Source organism: Argiope bruennichi, chromosome 5 (genome assembly GCF_947563725.1).
Source record: "Argiope bruennichi chromosome 5, qqArgBrue1.1, whole genome shotgun sequence".
NCBI classification, from domain to species: domain Eukaryota; kingdom Metazoa; phylum Arthropoda; class Arachnida; order Araneae; family Araneidae; genus Argiope; species Argiope bruennichi.
Window position 1 is genome coordinate 59,333,996 of NC_079155.1, and position 19,627 is coordinate 59,353,622.

At 27.3% G+C, this 19,627-nt stretch overlaps 1 protein-coding gene across 1 annotated transcript in view; it reads right to left on the reverse strand.

Annotated features, from left to right (window-relative positions):
- Positions 1 to 19,627, reverse strand: part of LOC129969346 (B-cell receptor CD22-like) — a 297,654-nt gene that overhangs the window by 69,572 nt on the left and 208,455 nt on the right. Inside the window, exons 5-8 of the mRNA XM_056083883.1 lie at positions 11,714 to 12,013; positions 9,793 to 10,068; positions 7,378 to 7,641; positions 1,186 to 1,524 (exon numbers count right to left, since the gene is read on the reverse strand). Coding sequence (XP_055939858.1) covers positions 1,186 to 1,524; positions 7,378 to 7,641; positions 9,793 to 10,068; positions 11,714 to 12,013 — 1,179 coding nt within the window. The remainder of the gene's footprint in view (positions 1 to 1,185; positions 1,525 to 7,377; positions 7,642 to 9,792; positions 10,069 to 11,713; positions 12,014 to 19,627) is intronic.

Consider the following 19,627-nt stretch of genomic DNA (forward strand, 5'->3'; position numbering starts at 1 on the left):
AAAATTTTATTTTTCTGTGAAAATAATTACCTCAGAAATTCAATTAGGTTCTTCAGGTTGCTTTGGGATATCTTGCCATTTTTTTTTATTTGAATTGCTTTGTGCCGAATATATAAAAGCAACAATAATGTATAATTAAAAAAAAATATTGTGCAAATAATTATTTTCAGATGAGAATTAAATATATATTTATTTAAGTACTACAAATGATAGTAAAATCTATCTTTTTATTCTCATTGCCAAATTAGTTAATTATTTTTTTACCTACATTTATTTAATTTCATTTATTTAAAGTTTATATAGGTAGAATTTTAAAAATAAATCATTGACGACATACAGTTTTAAAATGTTAAATTGTTCATGCCATTGAAGAAAATGAACTGTTTTAATATATTCTAAGCTTGAATGTCAATTAACAGTTCAATTTAATTTAAATATGGTTCAATAAGTATAGAGTCATCTATTAATGAATTTGAGTAAAACCTATTTAATTATATTTATAAAAAAACATTTTTAAAACTGAATTATTTTAATTAATACTATATGATTTTTTTTTATTACTATTATTATTTCCACATTTTAGTATACTATTAGAAATGTAATTTTTGGAAAAAAATAATTCAATGATTTTTTTTTAAGTTTTAATTCTGATTTTGGTTTTACTCAGTGAATAGTTTGGTGTTAAAACACCTAATTAGCAGAAACATCCAGAAATATACATTTATGTGTATATATATATAAGAAATTTTCTCTTACCAGAATCTTTCACTTCCAAGTTCTAAATTATTTCTTTGCAGATTGAAAGCAAATAATTTTTAAAAATGTAACGAATCAATCCTTTAAATGATTCTTCCCATTCTTTATATATATATATATATATATATATATATATATATATATATATATATATATATATATATATATATATCGTTTTACATAGTTACTTCCAAATTTAGTTGAAGTAACATTATTTACTTTCAATTTTACTGGTCTGTTACTTACAAGTTTATTGGAAGTAATAATAACGCAAATTTATTTATCATCATTTTTTTTTGTGATTTTTTTATAGAGTTCGTTTAAGAATAATATTAACAAAAACACTGACGAACGTTTAAAACGCAAAGAAGCTCTAGAGAAACCAGTTTCACCCACGCTAATCTTTCGAAATCACCATTATCTACTTACATTCCACCCTGAAAGCCATTGTACTGGACACTCCCGCTCCAATCTCGTTTCCTGAGCTCCTGCAAGTGAAGGTGGCGTAATCGAAACTGTTGACCGGTAGAAGACTCATATTCCAGGTTAGCACGGAGCTGATGGAACTGAAGAGGTTTCTTCGAGGATCGGGTCTGTGGTGGGCAACCTTGCTCTCGAACACGATCGAGTCTCTTAGGCTCTCGTTGTTTCGAAGCCACTCGAGCTCGCAGAGGGGGTGGCACTCCACGTGGCAGGACAACTGGACGTTGGTGGTGTTCCGCAGCACTCCACCCCTCTCGGGCAGCTTCTTCACGAAGGACGGTGGTGCTGATTTGAAAATGGGAGACAGAAAGACAGAGAATGGTTAGACATGTGAACGGCGATAACATAATGAATAAAAAATTGATGGCTAGTGATCGGAGAAGGGATGAGTCAGTGAATGGTTTATCTGAGGTGGGGTGAGTCAGTGGATGGTTTAAGGGAAGAAGCTTTGGAATTTTTGCTGTGCAATCATAAAGGAAAAATATTTTCATAAATTTTAACTTCGTGCAAAAATCGCTATGCATTCTTTTCTTCATAGTGTCAAAGAATTATTTCAATAATATATGTTTTAGAAAAAATATATATTTATTTATTATTATTTTTTTTTTTTGATTAACGCCATTAAAATTTATCTAGCTGGATTTCTTAAGCTTAAATGTGTAGTAATAAATAAAATTTATTATCTGGATTTTGATATATGAAATATATTTTTAATAACGTAAGGTCGTTTAGTAACGTAAAGTAAGGTAACGTATACAATGATATGTAATCATAGTGACTATTCGTGTATACAAGTAATGTAAGTGAATATGTTAAGAACGGATTGCCGAAGATATTTTAAGGTGCACAAATCAATTTGCTTACTTATAACTTACTTTTAACATTCTGAATAAGTTGTCTATAAAATGCTTATAAAACTATCAATATTAGGGCGATTGTCTACATTTCAGGATATTTGAATTTAAAAAATATTTAGCTCAGAAACAATAAATTTGCTTTAGCAAAAACTATAAAAGAACATTAGTAACATATTATTCTGTGAATTCCAGTTCCTATTGCAAATATTGCTTAAATAAAATTTCTTACTCTAAGTAATACTTTATATATTTATTTTTTTATTGAATTTGGAAAATATTTAATGTTATACAAAAATTAAAATTTATAATAATATTTGAATTCCCACATGTATTTAACTAATTTCCAGATAAAAATAATATAGAAAAATTAATGTACTTTTAGCATTTTTCTTATATTAATTTTTATAATCTTTCGCAAAATAACTTTTAAAAATCCGAACTAAGTTTTTGGCAATGATATACAATAATAATCTTGCCAAAAAATTATTCGATTTGTAATGCAAAAAACACAATTAAAATATAATAACAGCAAGAGATATTTATATTTCTATTGTAAAAGTTTTGGAAAAAAGATCAATCAGAATATATTATTCGAAATAAAATAAAACCCCCAGACAATGATATTTTGGGAAAAAAGAGTTGCGAATTATGCTGTTTATAACCGATAAACTGATTATTTAAATCGGTACATATTTTTTTTTCTTCCATATGTGGCGTTTTAATATTTGGGACTTTATGCAATTTAAAAATTGATTTAACAATAAGTCTTTCAATTAAAGGTATGTTTTTTGTTTTAGCTGATGAGCTCAAGCTTTTTCAAATTTATTTGTGAAATCGATTATGTAAAAAGTCGATAAAATTTCTTCCCATATTTCTAACTAACTAAATAAAAAAAATATTATTAAATAATAAGTTTCCTTTTAGAGAAGAAACAATTGTTTTGGAAATAACTACCACAATTATTTCACAAAATCAAATCAGCTTATATTTTTATTGTTATTATAGAGCCATCATTCATCATTAGATAAAGGCTAAGAAGCTTTTGTTATGTTTGAAATTAACTTAATTCAAGCGGTGCACTAATTATTATAACTATGATATATTTTTATTTTTAATGAAATATTTCCTTCTGCTGGATTTTAACTAATAATTCCACAAAATATTTCATTTGACTTTTAATTTTTGAAATGCATCTAATATAAAAAGTTACTCATATAAGTAGATATATCATCCATTTTTCTGAATAGTCAAAAATTATTTTCTATTTTTTCCATTCCAGACGCCAATTACATTAACAAGATAAGCGCAATAGATACATTTCCCGAATCATATCAGCAAAATAAATGCATATTTAAGTCCATTTAATTTCAAATTTAACACGAACAAGAAAAAAAAAACATATCTCCGTATTTATACATCCCTCTACGTTTCCTAACGACCATTCATTTTTTTTAATGTTCCTAGTGCCTAAAATTCTCGTATTTCTCAAATAAAACCTCGACTCATCGTTATTAAGTTTCATTTCAGAATGAAAATTAATGCATTTACCGTAAGCCAATGCTTTAGAAAAGATGGTGCCGTGCAGTATTTACAACAGATTGAAGATGCAAGGAAAGCAAATGATGATGTAAAATGACTTTATATCTGATACGATTTCTGACAACCTATCGGATCCACTGGGCGGAAAACGTAAGCTTTTAATCCTCAAAGATTAATCTACTCCGATTAAGGCGTCACGTATTACAACTGGCTGCGTAATTTGCTTTAATATCCTTCCCATTCATATTCAAGGATAGCTTATGATAGCAATAAATATTCGAAAATGTTTAATTGCGGCGTAGAATGCCCCTAATTTGGGCGAAGACATCTTTTGAGTCCAATGGAAATCCACGCTTCGGTGGAAGGGCAACGCCAGTGAGTGCGCCCCATCAGTTACTAATTTTACTACCACGAGTTCTCAATAAAGAATAAAATTTATTTTTGTTGAGAAAAGTTAATAAAGTAATTTTAAATTTTGGAACTCAATATTTTTAGGTAATTCGATATGTGCAGAGGATTATTAAATAAGAATAGTTAAGTTGATATTTGGATTATTTTTTTTTCTTTATGAAATGTTGCACAAAGTATTTCTTTCCTATTTACTCATCATAGTATTAAGGAAATTTTTTAATAATTAAAAAATAAATAAGGATACTAAAAATCTGATTAATGAATTTAGATGAAATAAGCAGAAATTGTGAAGTATTATTACGATTCAGAAATTTCAGATTAGAAAAAGAAGTTCATGTTTGAGTCCATGTTGTAAATATACATGACATTGTTTCGATTGAACACATTTTCATGTCTAATTTCATATAATACCAAAAGATGCTAATTTGTATTTTTTAATAGTATTTACAGACACGCAGATAAATTGTTTTGTCTAGAATGAAGGTGAATGCCAGCATTTGGCAAAATGCTATCCCACACAAAAACTTGATTCATTTAAAAAAAATAATAACCTTCTTTTAATAATATAATAATACTTGCAAAATCCAACTCATGATGATTCACTCAAATTAGAAAAAATCAAATTATAAAATATATGATAATATAAAAAAATAGTTTTTATAAAAAGAATATAATAAAAATACTTTTAATTTCTAAAAATGCATGTTTAAAATTAAAAAAAATGCCTAACGAATAATTTAAAAAAAGAACTAAAGAAGTATTAAAAATTGTCAAAAACACATTTCATCATTAAGTTATTAAAACCGTCCGTGATATTTTAATTTAATACAAGTGACATTAAAAATGTAACATAATCTTTCATCTGAAAAGTAACGCAATCTTTAACTAATAAATATATTAATAATGTAATTAATTATTGTCAAAACTCCTTTACATAAACCTTTATTCAAGACGTATTTGACGACAACTCTATTCAGTATTAAACTATTTATCAATTTTTGCTTTAAGTTGAATAGATAAAAAAAATACCCATTAATGTAGCAATATTGAATTATAGCTATAATTATATCATAAATCACCTGGAAAATAAAAATATTAGAGTGACTTTAATTTCACTTAAAGATTATTTCTTTATTAATTTAATATATCAGACCTTAATTTAATCATAAGACAACTGGCTTCCATTGATCTCGGTTCAACGATTATATTTTTTTTAAATATTAAATTACTAATTGAAAATAAAGAAAGTTTTGGGTTATCTATGAAATTTAAAAATTAAAATTCTAAAATGGTTTATATAAGTTAAAATTTATTAAAACAAAATTAATATTAAATATATTTTTATATATATGAAAATAAATAAAAGGGAAAATATATCGGAAATAAAGTATTCAGTATATAATATTAAAGGAAGATAAACACAATAAATTAGAATTACATAATCCAAAAAAACACATTGAGCTTAACATAATACAGCCACCATTGTTACATTTTTCATTATTTATTTTTTTACCATGTCCTAGTTCACTAAACTTTAAAAAAATATTATATAAGATCCAATTTGAATCTTCAGACATCTATTATCTTTTAGAAATACAAAATAAAAGTAAAATAAGAAAAATAGTAAACGAAAGTGTAATTTTTTTAGGCACTGAAGTATTTGCATAATAATACATTTTGCAAGTTAGTACATGCAAGAGCAAAATATCTTTCAGTACACATAAACTTTCTTAAATTCTGTACGCATCGGAAGTTTTATTTTATGCGAAAAGTTTTCGTGTCTTGAATAAAAATGAGTGTTCTAATAAACGCAAACGTACTCAACTGAAAGCAAGCATTTACTGTTACAAAAAATACAGCTGCAACTTTATATGGATAGTCAAATGTAAGTTTATACAGATAGATTTGTATTATTTACTCTAACAAAACAATATTACCTTTGCAGATTTCATAAGCTATATTTAGAATATATTTTTTTTTGTTGTCAAAATTGTAATGCTATTTTTTTAATCTATTGTAATAGTTAATGTATTTTACCTCTTCATTTTTTTAAATATATAGAATTAGAAATAACTACTTTTTGATTGTAGATATTTGGAAATTTATATATATTATTTCTCTTACTGAAATGAACGCAAAACTTTAAAATAATTGTCCGGTTCTGAATGAAAATAATTGCCTTCAGAAACGTAAATAAGTAAAATTTTGTACATATATAAACGGTAATATTTGGTTATTTCTTTTTACTTATTGAAATAGTAAGTTTCTGAATATATTTGAAATTTCACTGTTAATTTTTACTTAATATTTTTTTTCTGAAGAAAAGTGTAAATTTAGAAACATATTGCTTTTGAAATATTTATATTTTATCAGTAAATAATAAAAATATTTTGAACAATATTTTCCGAACTCTGGATTTTTTTTCAATCATGTTATTTTTATTTTAAACGCTGTTTATAATAAATCAGTTACCATTGAAGTAAATTTCTTATTCTATTCTGTCTAAACGTAAGAAATTATTTTTTATGTCAAAATTGGATTAAACAGTTCCAATTTTTTCTTGACTAATGAATTCAAATTATAAGAAATTAAAACTCTAACTCTTTTTAAATAATTTTTTATAATATTCCTTTGATTCTTTTTTGTAGATTAATAGAATTATATTTAAAAAATAAGAGTCCTGCAATGAATTTTTAATGACGAAATTAAAAAAAAATACTTTTACATTGTATTCTAAATTTATTCAGTTACGAAATTTCAAAACTAATTACTTTTAAAATGCAGAGAAAGCTTATCCAAATGCTTTTAATAAGGTCACTAAAAATCATGTGAACCATTTCGCAACATAAGGATCTTATAACTACGAAATATGTTGCAATTATCTAGATTACACATATGAAATGTCCTCTGCCTAAAGATGTAGATACGGCCATACATTCCTCCAGTAAATAATTTCTGCAACATTTGCCACTGAGACACATTATTATATAAGCATTAATTCTAATTCCCTGCTGCTTTAGTATTTAATACATCAATCTCCAATCCATTTTATGGTCCATTGTCGATGTGTTTGATAGCGTGACCCACAATCCATAGTGCTACAGACATACCTTTCACAATAACGTGGAACTATCAATTTACGCACATGATAGAGATATATGCATCGTGTCAAAGCCCTATTACTGATGCGGGTGACGACATGTTGATTCGGTTGATTGCTAACACGCTGATGTGCACGCAGAGTGTACAGAGGTAGGGAGATAGGGCACTAGCTACTATGGACAGTACAAACACACAGAAATCGTAAATTGAAATGGTTCGGAACACAAACCTACGGCAGATAGAGTATAGTAGGATGGAGGCCCAGGACCAATGTCATTCACCGCTGCACAGGAATAATTTCCTTGAGTCGATACGGTCACAGGCTTCAGGTGTAGCAGAGGTCCTGTCTCATTGAGGGGGACGCCGCCTTTGTGCCATTCGAACATGGTGGAAAGGGGATGGCCTAGATCAAGAACTCTGCATTCTAGCGTGACGGCTCTGCCTTTCACTGCGAGGTCTTGTTGTTGTTGGATCGACGAAGGTCCGGGAGTGTCTGAAAAATATAATACCAAATATTTTTTTATTGAGAAAAATAAAAAAAATTGGGAAATTATAAAATTTAATTTTTTTGGTGACACGAACCTTGTCAAATTTTCAGAACAATGAAAATCTGAATTTCTTTTCCTAATTAATATATAATTATCTTTAAAAAATATATAAATTATTCGTTTCAATTCTTATTTTTTTGTTTAAAAACTCTTTAATTTTCACTTTACTTTCAAGATTTAGTATTCGAAACTCGAGAAATATTTTGCAATTTCAAATTAAAAGACAAATTCAAGTACTATAATTAATTAGAGTGATTTCGCTATAGTAATCCCTCTTATTAATAATAAAATTTCAGAAAAAATATTAATTTAAAAAATAAACCACAGAATTAAGATGAAATAATACTCCTAGTAATAATGAATATGATGCTCAATTAATACCTATTTTCTAATTTTTATCAAGAGTAAAAATGATAAATGGCAAATGAAGAATGCAAGGATAGCACTTTAATAATATAAAAAAGTATTGAAACTCGTATGATTTGGGCAAGGCTAATTATGACTATGCACATTATAAATATCTTAAAATTCGACAACGAAAAAAAACTTATCTCATTAGACTCGTGTATATGAATTGAACATTTAATATTTTAAGAATAATTATATATCGTACTGGTATACGTAGGTATACAACAGAAAAATTGATACTGGTTATAAAATTTATTGGGGAAAAAACTGTAAGGTAATATCTGTTTAGATAGACAAAAAAAAAGTTTCACATTATCTACTTATTCAATACGTAATAATATTAATACTTAAATAATATTTCTAAATTTTGGAAATACCTTATTCTTTTAAGAAGTATAAACAACATGTAAATTATCTTAAAAAGAAGATAATATTTTCTGTCAGATTTAAAACAGTAACTCATTCACTGAATTTATTTCACTTGTACTTATAGTGTTCTAAACCTATAAAAAGAAAATTATGATAAACTGCATATAACCTTCAAATTAAGGAAAAATTCTAATGAAATAAAATTAAATGATTCGTTTAAGCTTTTGCAAGGCTATTAATGAATCGGCTGTCTAATAATGAACTAACTAGGATGCGAAAACAGAAATTTGAAACATTTTATATAATGAAAAAAAAAAAAAAAAGCGTGATAAATTCGTAAATAAAATTGATACATTTCAACAATGGGTAAATATCCTTTTGAGTTTATGTTTATCAGCATCTTGATGATGATTTATTCATTGATTAAGAAATGATATGTTTGAGGCGTTAAAAGAATTGAGTGTTGAATTGAATGATTTGTGCAAGGTTACTCTTATTTATGCCTATGCACATTATAAATATCTTAAAATGCGACTACGAAAGCATTTACTTAGCCATAGAATAAGTGTTATTTTTATTTCATTAGAATTAGACGTCGAATCATTTTCATAGCATCATTTTTCAAAATTTTTTAATAAATGATAAAGATTACATATGCTAAGTTTTCATAAAATTCTTGAGCGAAATCAAATTAGAATGATTTGTTGCACAATAAGAATGCACAAATTAGAATAATTTTTCTAGACTTGCACAATAAGAATGACCAGTGTTTTCTTCTCAATTGCCGATAATTTATTCAGTTATTCAAATACTGAGTGTTCAACATTCTATCATTATCGCTCAGAAACATACCTATACAATATTAGATAAAAATAACTTCAATCGATTTTCACTATAAAAAACATCAAGCTACTGATAACCTGCCATTGACTTATTTCTCAATCACAGACAATTTATTCAAACAAATAATAAGTTATCTGAAGAAATGAACTTAGATTATCCTGTTATTATTGTAAGAATACTAATTTATTCATCGTTTCCAAATGAAATGAAAGAATCTTATTCTAATACAACCTCAGACATCATTAATTTCAATCGATTTTTGTTATAAAAAAAAAAAACTAAACTGTTGACAAACTGCCAAAGATTTCTTTGTCAATTACAGATAAATTATTCACCTAAATGGTCAGCTATTTCAAGTAACGAGCCTGCAGAATCATGTTATTATGGTATGGGTACTAATTTATCCATTCTCGCCACCCGAAATTAAAGGATCTTATTCTTTAGTACCAGGCACCTGGGAATAGAATATAACTTACAGTGCACTATCAACTCCTCCGACTTGGGCCTGAGGCTCCATCCGGCGGCATTGCGGCCTTCGCAAGAGTAATTGCCCCCATGGTGCCTGTTTGCATGTTTAATGTGCAGCACAGGCTCATTGGTCTCGTTTACGAGTTCATTGTTTCGGTACCATCGGACATTCGTGAAGTTCCGTGGGTTTCCGTCGATTGCTTCACATGTGAGGCTAACAGCTGAGTTCTCGCCGCCTTCGGAAACCACTGAGGAGGAAATGTGCAAGCTTACAACTTGCGGATCTGTAAAAAAAGATAGATAATTTCAATAAGTTTTAGTATTTTGTAAATGAACTGTGGTTCTGGATATACAAATAATTGATGAATTTTAAATACTTAGAGATTATTATACAAATGTAGCAATCTCTGCTGATAAAACATTGAAAAACGACATCCACAATAAAATGAATTTGAAGCTAGCTATTGTATATATATATATATATTCAAGGCAGTTTTAAAGTAATGAACCTTGGTATCAAGATATTCTAGAAATATATTAAGTTAATTTCAATATAATTGAAAAAAATAATAAAGTATTTACTTCAAGAATAAAGAATAATAAGAGACATTGGTATGAGGATATATGCTATAGTTGCATTAATTATAATATAATTAAAAAAGAATAAAGAAGTTAACTGAGATTTTTGCCAATGGCGAAACTTAAAATTATTTAAAAACACTGAGTCTTATTAACTATACTGGATTAAAACATTGAATTTAGACATGAATGTATTCTAGAAACGCGGTATCTTAATTAGACATTAATTAAAAAAGAAAAAAAATCCAACTATGATTTTGGTTATGAACATGTAGATTTTGGTTATTAACATGCAAATAAGAAGATGAAATATAAATGTTTAAAGATTATCATACAGGAGCAGCAATTTTTCTTGGTTCAGCAGAAATAAAGCAGTCAATAGTAAAATAAAGCTAATGAAGAAAATTATTGTGTTACACGATACATATCTTTTAAATTTTTTATAAAATGATAGCTGAAATGAATCTTGTTTTCAAGTAAGAAAGGATGCTATTTCTACCATGTAATTATAGAATTAAAAATATTAACGTTATTCATGATGCGATGAATTGAATAATGTTATTCAGATACGAATATTTTTACACGTATTCCCAATATTACATACATTTTTAATATGTATAAAGACAAAATATCATGCAATCTACGCTAAATGATATAAATAAGAAAATACCTCCCGTCTTTTCTTATGTATTTCTTATTTGTCTTATTATATTGGGCGGTTTCCCAAACTATTTCCAAAAATTCAACGAATTTTATTTTAAGCTGCTAAAATGGATTTTATTAAACGATGCCTCTTTATTAAATGAACTTTAATCAAATGGGTGACATGAAGTAATTCATTTCATTCTTATAACTATTAAGCAAGGAAAAACTTCAAATTCATTTCTTTTTTTTATATGTTTATATTCAAACATTTTCTTTAGCAACTTATTTTTATTACAATATTTTTTCAACATGGTAATAATAACATTTATTTTAGGTTACTAGCTAGCTGGCATACTTTTATAAACTTCATCACATGTTCTTGATTTCACTTGCAAAATTTTCTCTAAAGCCATGTGCCAAAATAAGTTCATGCAAGGAAAACGCTTGGTTATGGTATCCTCAGCAGAATAAGATACATCCTTTGTCAAATATACATTTCTTACAAGAAATCTTTTTTTTTCTTTAAAACTGTCGTTGCAATTCGTGTCATTTCAAGATCTCCATTGCAAGTAGGGTTAAAATAAAACCAACAATCTAAAATGCTCTGATAAAAGATTTTTTTAAAAAAAAATGCTGATTTTTTTTTCTCTTTAATCTTTTTCAATGTTAAATGCATATCAAATAATTTATTAAAGTAAAACTCACATAGAACATTGAGTACTGAAGACGTAGTAGAGTTGCCTCTGCCGAAAGCATTTCTCACATGGCATGTGTAGACTCCTGAATCTTGCCTGGATAAATTATACAATGCTAATACTGCAGATAATGGGTGCCTAGTGGTTTCTAGGCGCTGCGTGGTATCTCTCTGCAGTAGACTGCCGTCCTTGTACCAGACAATTTCAGTTACATCCGGTGGATTGGCGTCGAAAACGCATGTTATATTAACGGTCGATGATTCTTGAACGGTGACTGTACCGTCTGGTGTCACAAAAACTGCTGGCGGATCTAAAAGAAAAAAAAAATATTTATAAATATCTATGAGAATTTTACTACCCGTTTTTAAAAATTTATTTAATGATCTGAAATGTTTTACTTATTTTTTGCTTGTTTTCAAACGACTTTTCTATAAAAATTATTTATAGCACTAACATACTGTAATAGTAAAGAGACGCTAATAAGTGTCTTTTCTCATTGCCAACTGTTTGCAATCAAATACATTATTTCGCGTTCTGTAACAATTTATACAGTAACACATGAAAACAAAAAATAAAGTTTCAACAAATATTTCGATTTCCTTAATAATAATGTTGGTATATAAGCTGTCAACTCTAAATGTCGTCAAATAACTCATTTCTAAGCATGTGAGACATATGTATTTACAATCAGGAAAAAAAAAAAAGAAAAAAGAGTTCCTGAATCCTTTGGTTTAATATAGTGATTTCTCTTGATTAAAGAATGCACAAGATATAGGCTATTCAATTATAAACAAAATTTGATATCATTACTCAATCTACATGATATATTATAATTCTATTTGATTGAAATTCATTGATTCTTAACTTTCATTCGTTGGGGATTAGTGTACTAATGACAAGATGGATAGCAACTGCTAAGTTTCATGATATAATAAACAGAGAAAACACAATGTATAAAAATTTAAAAGTAAAAAGTAAGCACTTTCTGCAAAAATAAAGATACATTTAAATTTTAAGCTGATGATATTTGTCAATTACAGATTGATCAAATAGGTTCTTTTAGAAGTCTTGATGCTTTTTGATTACTGGTACATTAACATTCGCTGGTGGTACGAAAAATGTGTCAATTAATGAATTTTAACCAACCTGAATTTTGAAATATAACCCTTTATACTGTGAGTCTATACACTATAGTACTTCAAAGTTGTAATCTGCAATGTGTAATAATCAGCAATACCAAAAACAACAGCAGAAGAAGTACATTTTGGCATTGAATAAATTAGCAATATACTTCATGGCTAAATCATAAAATGTTACCAACGAGATTTAACGAACCATTCTTTTTTGAAAAAAGACATCGAATAAGGTAAATTTAACAGGAATTCAAAATGCCCTTAAAAATAATATATTGAAAGCCTTAAAACTTGATATTCGATTTTGATGCCCTTATACATATATTATGAGAGAAGAATTATCTTCATAATTATTAGGCATTTTAAATAGTTAAGTATTTTTTATACTTCCTATTTAGATACCTTCACTAAATATTGAGAAATATAACTCATGGTTCAAAAATAACATATTATGAACCGGACATTAGAATGAATTTCAGTAACAGCCTCTAAGGGAAGGGTTGCTCAGTCATTTTCTTTCTGAAATAATTACAGTAGAATAGGAAAGATTTCTTTGCAGACGCTTTTCCCTACTTTCTGTATATTAGAACCTTTTTAGAATTCTTGCTGCACATTCTGTTTTTAGCAGTTTTCTTCAAACAGCAATCCAAATTCTGAATATTTGCATAAAACTAATTAGTAATTGCAGGCTTTAACTAATGTCCCATTAGTCAAAAGAATGCATTCTGCATATGAGAACTTACATAAATCTTTAGTCGTATGAAAATCGTTAAAAAATTTGCTGGCGCTTTCCAATAATTGATAGCAGTTTTTAATTTATGTAATTTTTTATCTAAACTTAATTAAATATGAAAAACAAGGTTTTATTTAAAATATTTTATATTTTTCGGTATTCTCGATCACATTTTGATAAACTTCGTGATAATGTTAAAATAAAAATTATAAATTTATCATTTTGTTTAATCTGAAATTTTTCTCTTTGTTTATCTCATTTATTTCCTTTGAAAATCAAATTTGAAAGGACTTCATATTAGCCCATCTATATTGCATTAAATCATTATAAATTAATGTAATAATATACAGAAATCCATTCAATATTGACCCACTGAAAAGGCAATTCTCTCAGAAAATATGAAGAGGCAATTCCTCATATTGTAGGGTTTCAAACGATTCCATAATTTCAACCATTCCATAGATTTGGGATCATTAATTATTCTTGTCAGAGACAGAACGTTCAGATACAGCATTCATGTTCTTAGTAAATATATAATGGTCAAGTCATTTCAAATACTGATTGTTGAAAAACGGCGATAATAGGAATCAACATCCTGAAAAAATTATCATTGACGTTATCAAAACAGAGAAATACAATTTGATTTTTCCTGGTTAAGGTTTTTTCTTCCTTTTTCCGTAACCAATATGACATGGATAAAATAAGTGCATTTAAAACATTTTTTCCTATTAATTGTATTTTAAAGGAAGAAATATATGGCAATTACGTATGTTCATACTGTTTAAAATATATAACTTTAAATGAAATTTCAAAAATTACAGTTAATAGAATAGTAATTCCAAATTTAAAACCAATAATACTGTATCTACAACTATGCCAAAACTATGGAACTTCTTCAAAAACTTTCAAAAATTAGTAGCATTATTTGGAAGCATAAATTAATTTAATAGGTGCTTACATTTAACTATTTATTTTTCTTAAGTAATTGTAGAGTTTAACTTCTTTCAAAGGCACACATCCGTTATACATCAAAATATTGTTGTTTAACATTTAAGTACAAGATCATTTAACTGTCGCGTTGTAAATAATTAAAATCCTCTCTCCACTCATCAAATGTAATTTCTGTCCTTACTCAAAAGATGATGTTTCTTTGCTTATCGTCCTATTCATTCAATCTTAATGATATTAGTGGGTTTATTGTTCATAATCGTACTAATATAATGTTTACCAAAGCCGGTAAGTAGTCATATATATATTACATCCGATTACATGAAAGATTAAAAAAAATACCTTCTAATCTTAAGAGCATTTCGACTTATTTTTAAATCCAAGAGAAACACTACTTAGCACGAAAGTGTTACATTTATTGATATGACTGGGGTCTCCGTAATAAAGCTGACGAAGTATATTTAATATCAAGATAAATTTCAAAACTTTTTTGGTTATTCCGTCCTTTACTGAAGAACATAATAACATAGGTTTGAATGGTATTCATTTTTAATAGAACATTAATATATTTAAATTTGATTAAGCAAACAATTCAAATATGGCAAAATCTAGGACTAATTTATTGAAAAATTTGGATATCTCAAATTGGATTCAAAATTCGACCTAGAAAATTAAATACTTTCTGAAAGCCATCAATTTCTGAATGCAAATTAATTGATTTTCTTCTAGAAATTAATTAATTTCTTGAAGGAACTGATATATCTTTTTGAAGTGTGAGCTCCTATCACAATAAAAGGTCAAGAAGAGATTAAAATTCCATGTTTAGTAAAGAAAAATGTTTGTTTGATCAAAAGTACCGGAAATTGTGAGACCAAATTACCGAAAAAGAATGATTAAAGACCTTCCAATCTTAAGAGCATATTTAATTATAGTGTAGCTAGTAAAGTTAAGAAAAATATGTACACATATGAGAAATTGTTATCGCGGTTGATAAAGCTGGAATAGTATACGTTGCAATACATATGAAGACTTAAGGTAAACATAAAGATAAGTTCATGAAAATATTTATATTTATATTTCTGTTTGAATCTCAATTTAATCAAAACCGAATTTAATACTCAAGAGAATATTCTTCTGAAACCCTGATAGATACGTCTCCAAAACCAAAATACTTTCCTAGACCCACCATTTCAGTGAGATTAATTAATTTCTAGAAGGAATTAAAATAGATTTCTGTAATGTGCCCTTATATCGCAGCGGGGGAATTGAGAATGAAAGAAGCGATATTAAAACACCATGATTAACAGAGAGAGTTGAAAGGATAATTCTTTGTGTGTTCTCCCAACAGTAACTGTTGCCCTCCGGAGATTAATCATGTTGCGTTTAATTAGTCTGTTGATCGACCCAAAGAAAACACAGAATGAAATAAATCTTTAAGTTGAAAAAGAATAATAGCAGCTCTTTTGTCAAATAAAACATCTTTTTTTTTTATTACTTCATTGTAGGAAATCGGGAGTTTTTGCAACCAGCAGCAGAGAGTAGAACAAAGAACATTTAAATAACTGTAACTCAGAATTAATTATTCTCTGAAGATACTTATTTACTCAGGTTTTTTTTATGGATTTTTTTCTGTCATTTTGGGGATTTTATATCTTTGGGAAAATGTGGGAGTGGTGTGAAACAATCTTTCTACACTTTAGGGAGTTTTCTTATAAAAGATAATGAAGGAATATTTAGCAGAATCTTTGCGAAGACAAAGGGGTTGCTTTTATGTATTAATTATGATCAACTCACTATGTTAATCCCTTGATTTCATGGGAATTGATGTATCCATTAATATATATTCAAATTTTTTAAGAAGGCATAATTTGCATATAAATAAAAATAACAAAATATTAATTAAAAAATATAATACTGGTAATGCTTGATCAGAGTATTTTGTTATTTTTAAATATTCCAGGGAACAGTTCAAAAATAATAAATAATAACTAAAAAAAGTATTTAACACATAACTGGAGACATGAATTTCTTCACGCAGTCAGAGACATGGAGTCAAAAAGACTCCATTGTTATATTTCTTATTTGTTTCTTGTAAAAAAACATTAGAATTTATTTTAAAAATGTAATACATACTGTAAAACATAAAATGACCAAAAACATTAAAATTGTTAAATGTTATAATATGAAATGCTGGAAAGTTATTTTAAAAATAACCTAAACAATCTTTTAATGAGTATTTATTTTGTTTAAATAATACGGAATTACACTAATATTAATAATTGTTAGAATTTAACTGTCAAAAATGTGGAATATAATATTTCAAAATTTTATTTTAGAAGTATTTCTTTATTCTTTTTGTATTATTCAAATTTAAAAGCAGCAATATAAAAAAGTAGACTCATAAAGCCGCGTAATTCCGCTATATTCAAATCACGCAAATCTGATATTTCTGGATCTCCCTATTTTTGTCTAATTGAAGAAAATTTAGGATTTGTATATTTTAAAATCTTAAGCAAGATGTTGGTAGAGAAAATGTAGGTCAGGCTTTATTTTCAGTCAGATATAGCTGTGAAAAATTAGGATGAATTCTGGGCAGCTTCAAAACAATATTGTGTTGAGGCATATGGCAATGTGAACTCACTAACAGATTCTTGGACCATTTGAAGCTACTTTTTTCCTTACCAACAGAAATAATTTTCCATGTCAATCATCTCATATTTCTCTTCTTTTGAATCTAGGCCCAAATTTTCATCACTTTCTTGTTCACCTTTTTCTTCATTTCAGCATCGTTAATATCATAATCATTTTCCAATATTTTGCATTCTTGAAACCACTGCATTAAATTTAATCAAAATCTGAATCACATGACGAAGTTTTTTCTTGGAAGGTCCTTATTGAGTACTATTTATTTCTTTTTAAATAACAATATGTTATTTTATACAAAGAAAGCGAATTGCAATTCGAAATGCGAGAAATTAACTGGTGTTTTATATATTTTTCAATCACAGTTTCAGAGATGTGGAGTCAATAAATACATAAATAACAACAAAAACTTTGAAAAAGTATAACTCGGTTATATGTACGTATTCATACTTAGACTTTTGCCAGCATACTGCTAAAAGAACAACTTGAAGGTATTGAGGAGATGATTGTATTCAAAGACAAAAAACCACGCGATGATCAAAATTAATGAACAATGTGGAGTCATTTTTTTTCCCGTCTCTAGTTACGGGTAAAATTATTTTTTTAATCTATAAGAAAAACTTTTATCTGCTCAAAATGGCAACATTTTGTTGTGAATAACTTATGATATATATGGACAACTTTTGAAAAAGATTTCAATTGTTGACAGAAAATTATGATTATTATTATTTGAAATGCATACAAAATTGTACTATCTCTTTTGTACACAAAGAGACAATTATTATTTATAAAATAATAATTATAATTTTATATGATAAATTATAAAAATATAATATTTATTATATAAAATTTATATAATGCAAATTTGTTTCAGGATTTACTTCAAAATTTTTGCATAATTCCAAGAAAGTTGGAAAAATTTCTAATTTCTAAAATTAAGATTGAGTCAATTTTATTTACATTTCTTCGATATTATGGACGCAAAAAATTACATTGTGATTATTAAACATTTTTTAAATACTTCATTATGGTTTTAATTAGTTTCATTGGAGCAAAATATAATTAATTGTCAGGAATGAGAGGTTTCCAATCTGTTGATGAAGTGACCGTTTAAAACTGCACTTCTTTAACTAATAGATAGAAAAATAATAACTACTGTTTATAATGATAAATGATTCACAAAATTTAACTTAATTTTATTTAATTTTTAGGGTAGCAATATGTAGTGTCCCCCCCCCAATTCTTATGTTTAAAAATCTAAGAATGGAATTCAGGTGGTGTAATGTAAATTTTTTATCTAAATATTAATACCACTGGCAAGTAGATTTTATTTGAAAAATGGCTTTAAAATATTATATCTATTTTCATGAGATGAGATGTGAATAAGACAGCTATAATAAATGATAGATTTTTATATATTTCTTACAGAATATATTTCTTCTAAGCACATTTCTTACAGATTTATTTAATATTATTTCATATTTAATATATTCGCATTGATATTTTATAGTAATATTTAATATTATTTCATATATTTCATGCATCATAACCATGAGCCTGTTACCATTATTTTTCTTTTATATTAATGCCTTAGTTATCAGACAAAAAGACGGCTGGAATAAATTCCCGGAAAGACGTCTTCAAATGCAAGTAGATTTACAAACATAAACAATAAAATGGAACATAAAATTTCGTATTTTCAAAATCCTTTGTACCAATTTATCAGCATTACGAAAGGCTACAGAAGTTAAACATAAAAAAACGCATTTTATCAGACAAGAGCAAATACAGCCATTTAATACTAAACAAGTTTTTAAAAAAATCTATCAAAACTCTCAAACTCAACGTATCGTCTTGAGAACTTACATAGCTCTAATGCGTTCGAAGCTTTTTTCCCTCACTAAACCAAGCTTAACACATTTTTGAGTACACATGTTTTATCTCCAGTGTTTGAGCAAATTCTACAGAACGTATTAAGCACAAAACTAGAAAAAAAATAGAAGTGGAGAAATAAGAAAAGAAAGAAGTTATGAAATATCTAAAATGTAAGTCTTATATTTTTAGAATGGTACATACATGTGTGGACTTAACAACAAAATCCCATTTATTTTCCCCCAGGGGTCACTTTTCATCTAATGGCGCTCGGGTATTGATCAAACCATTTTTTATATTCCTTCTTTTCCTTTCATTCGCTGCTGTGAATGAGTCAGTTCTGTCTACAAAAGATGTTTCTGCTAAGAATAAAAAAAAAAATGATAAAACGTCTGCTTAAGTTTCGTTTTGTTTTACAACGTGTTGACATAGGCCAAGCGAAAAAAAAGAAGCTTGGTTTTCCGAATCCATGTATAGAGTTTTAAAGTTGCTTTAATCTTAGTTTCCAAATGGAAAATGGATTTTATTCTTAGAAGTTCCATAGTTTTGAAAAGTTTTCTCTGAAAGCTTTCTCCTAATTTAGATTTTCCGTAGT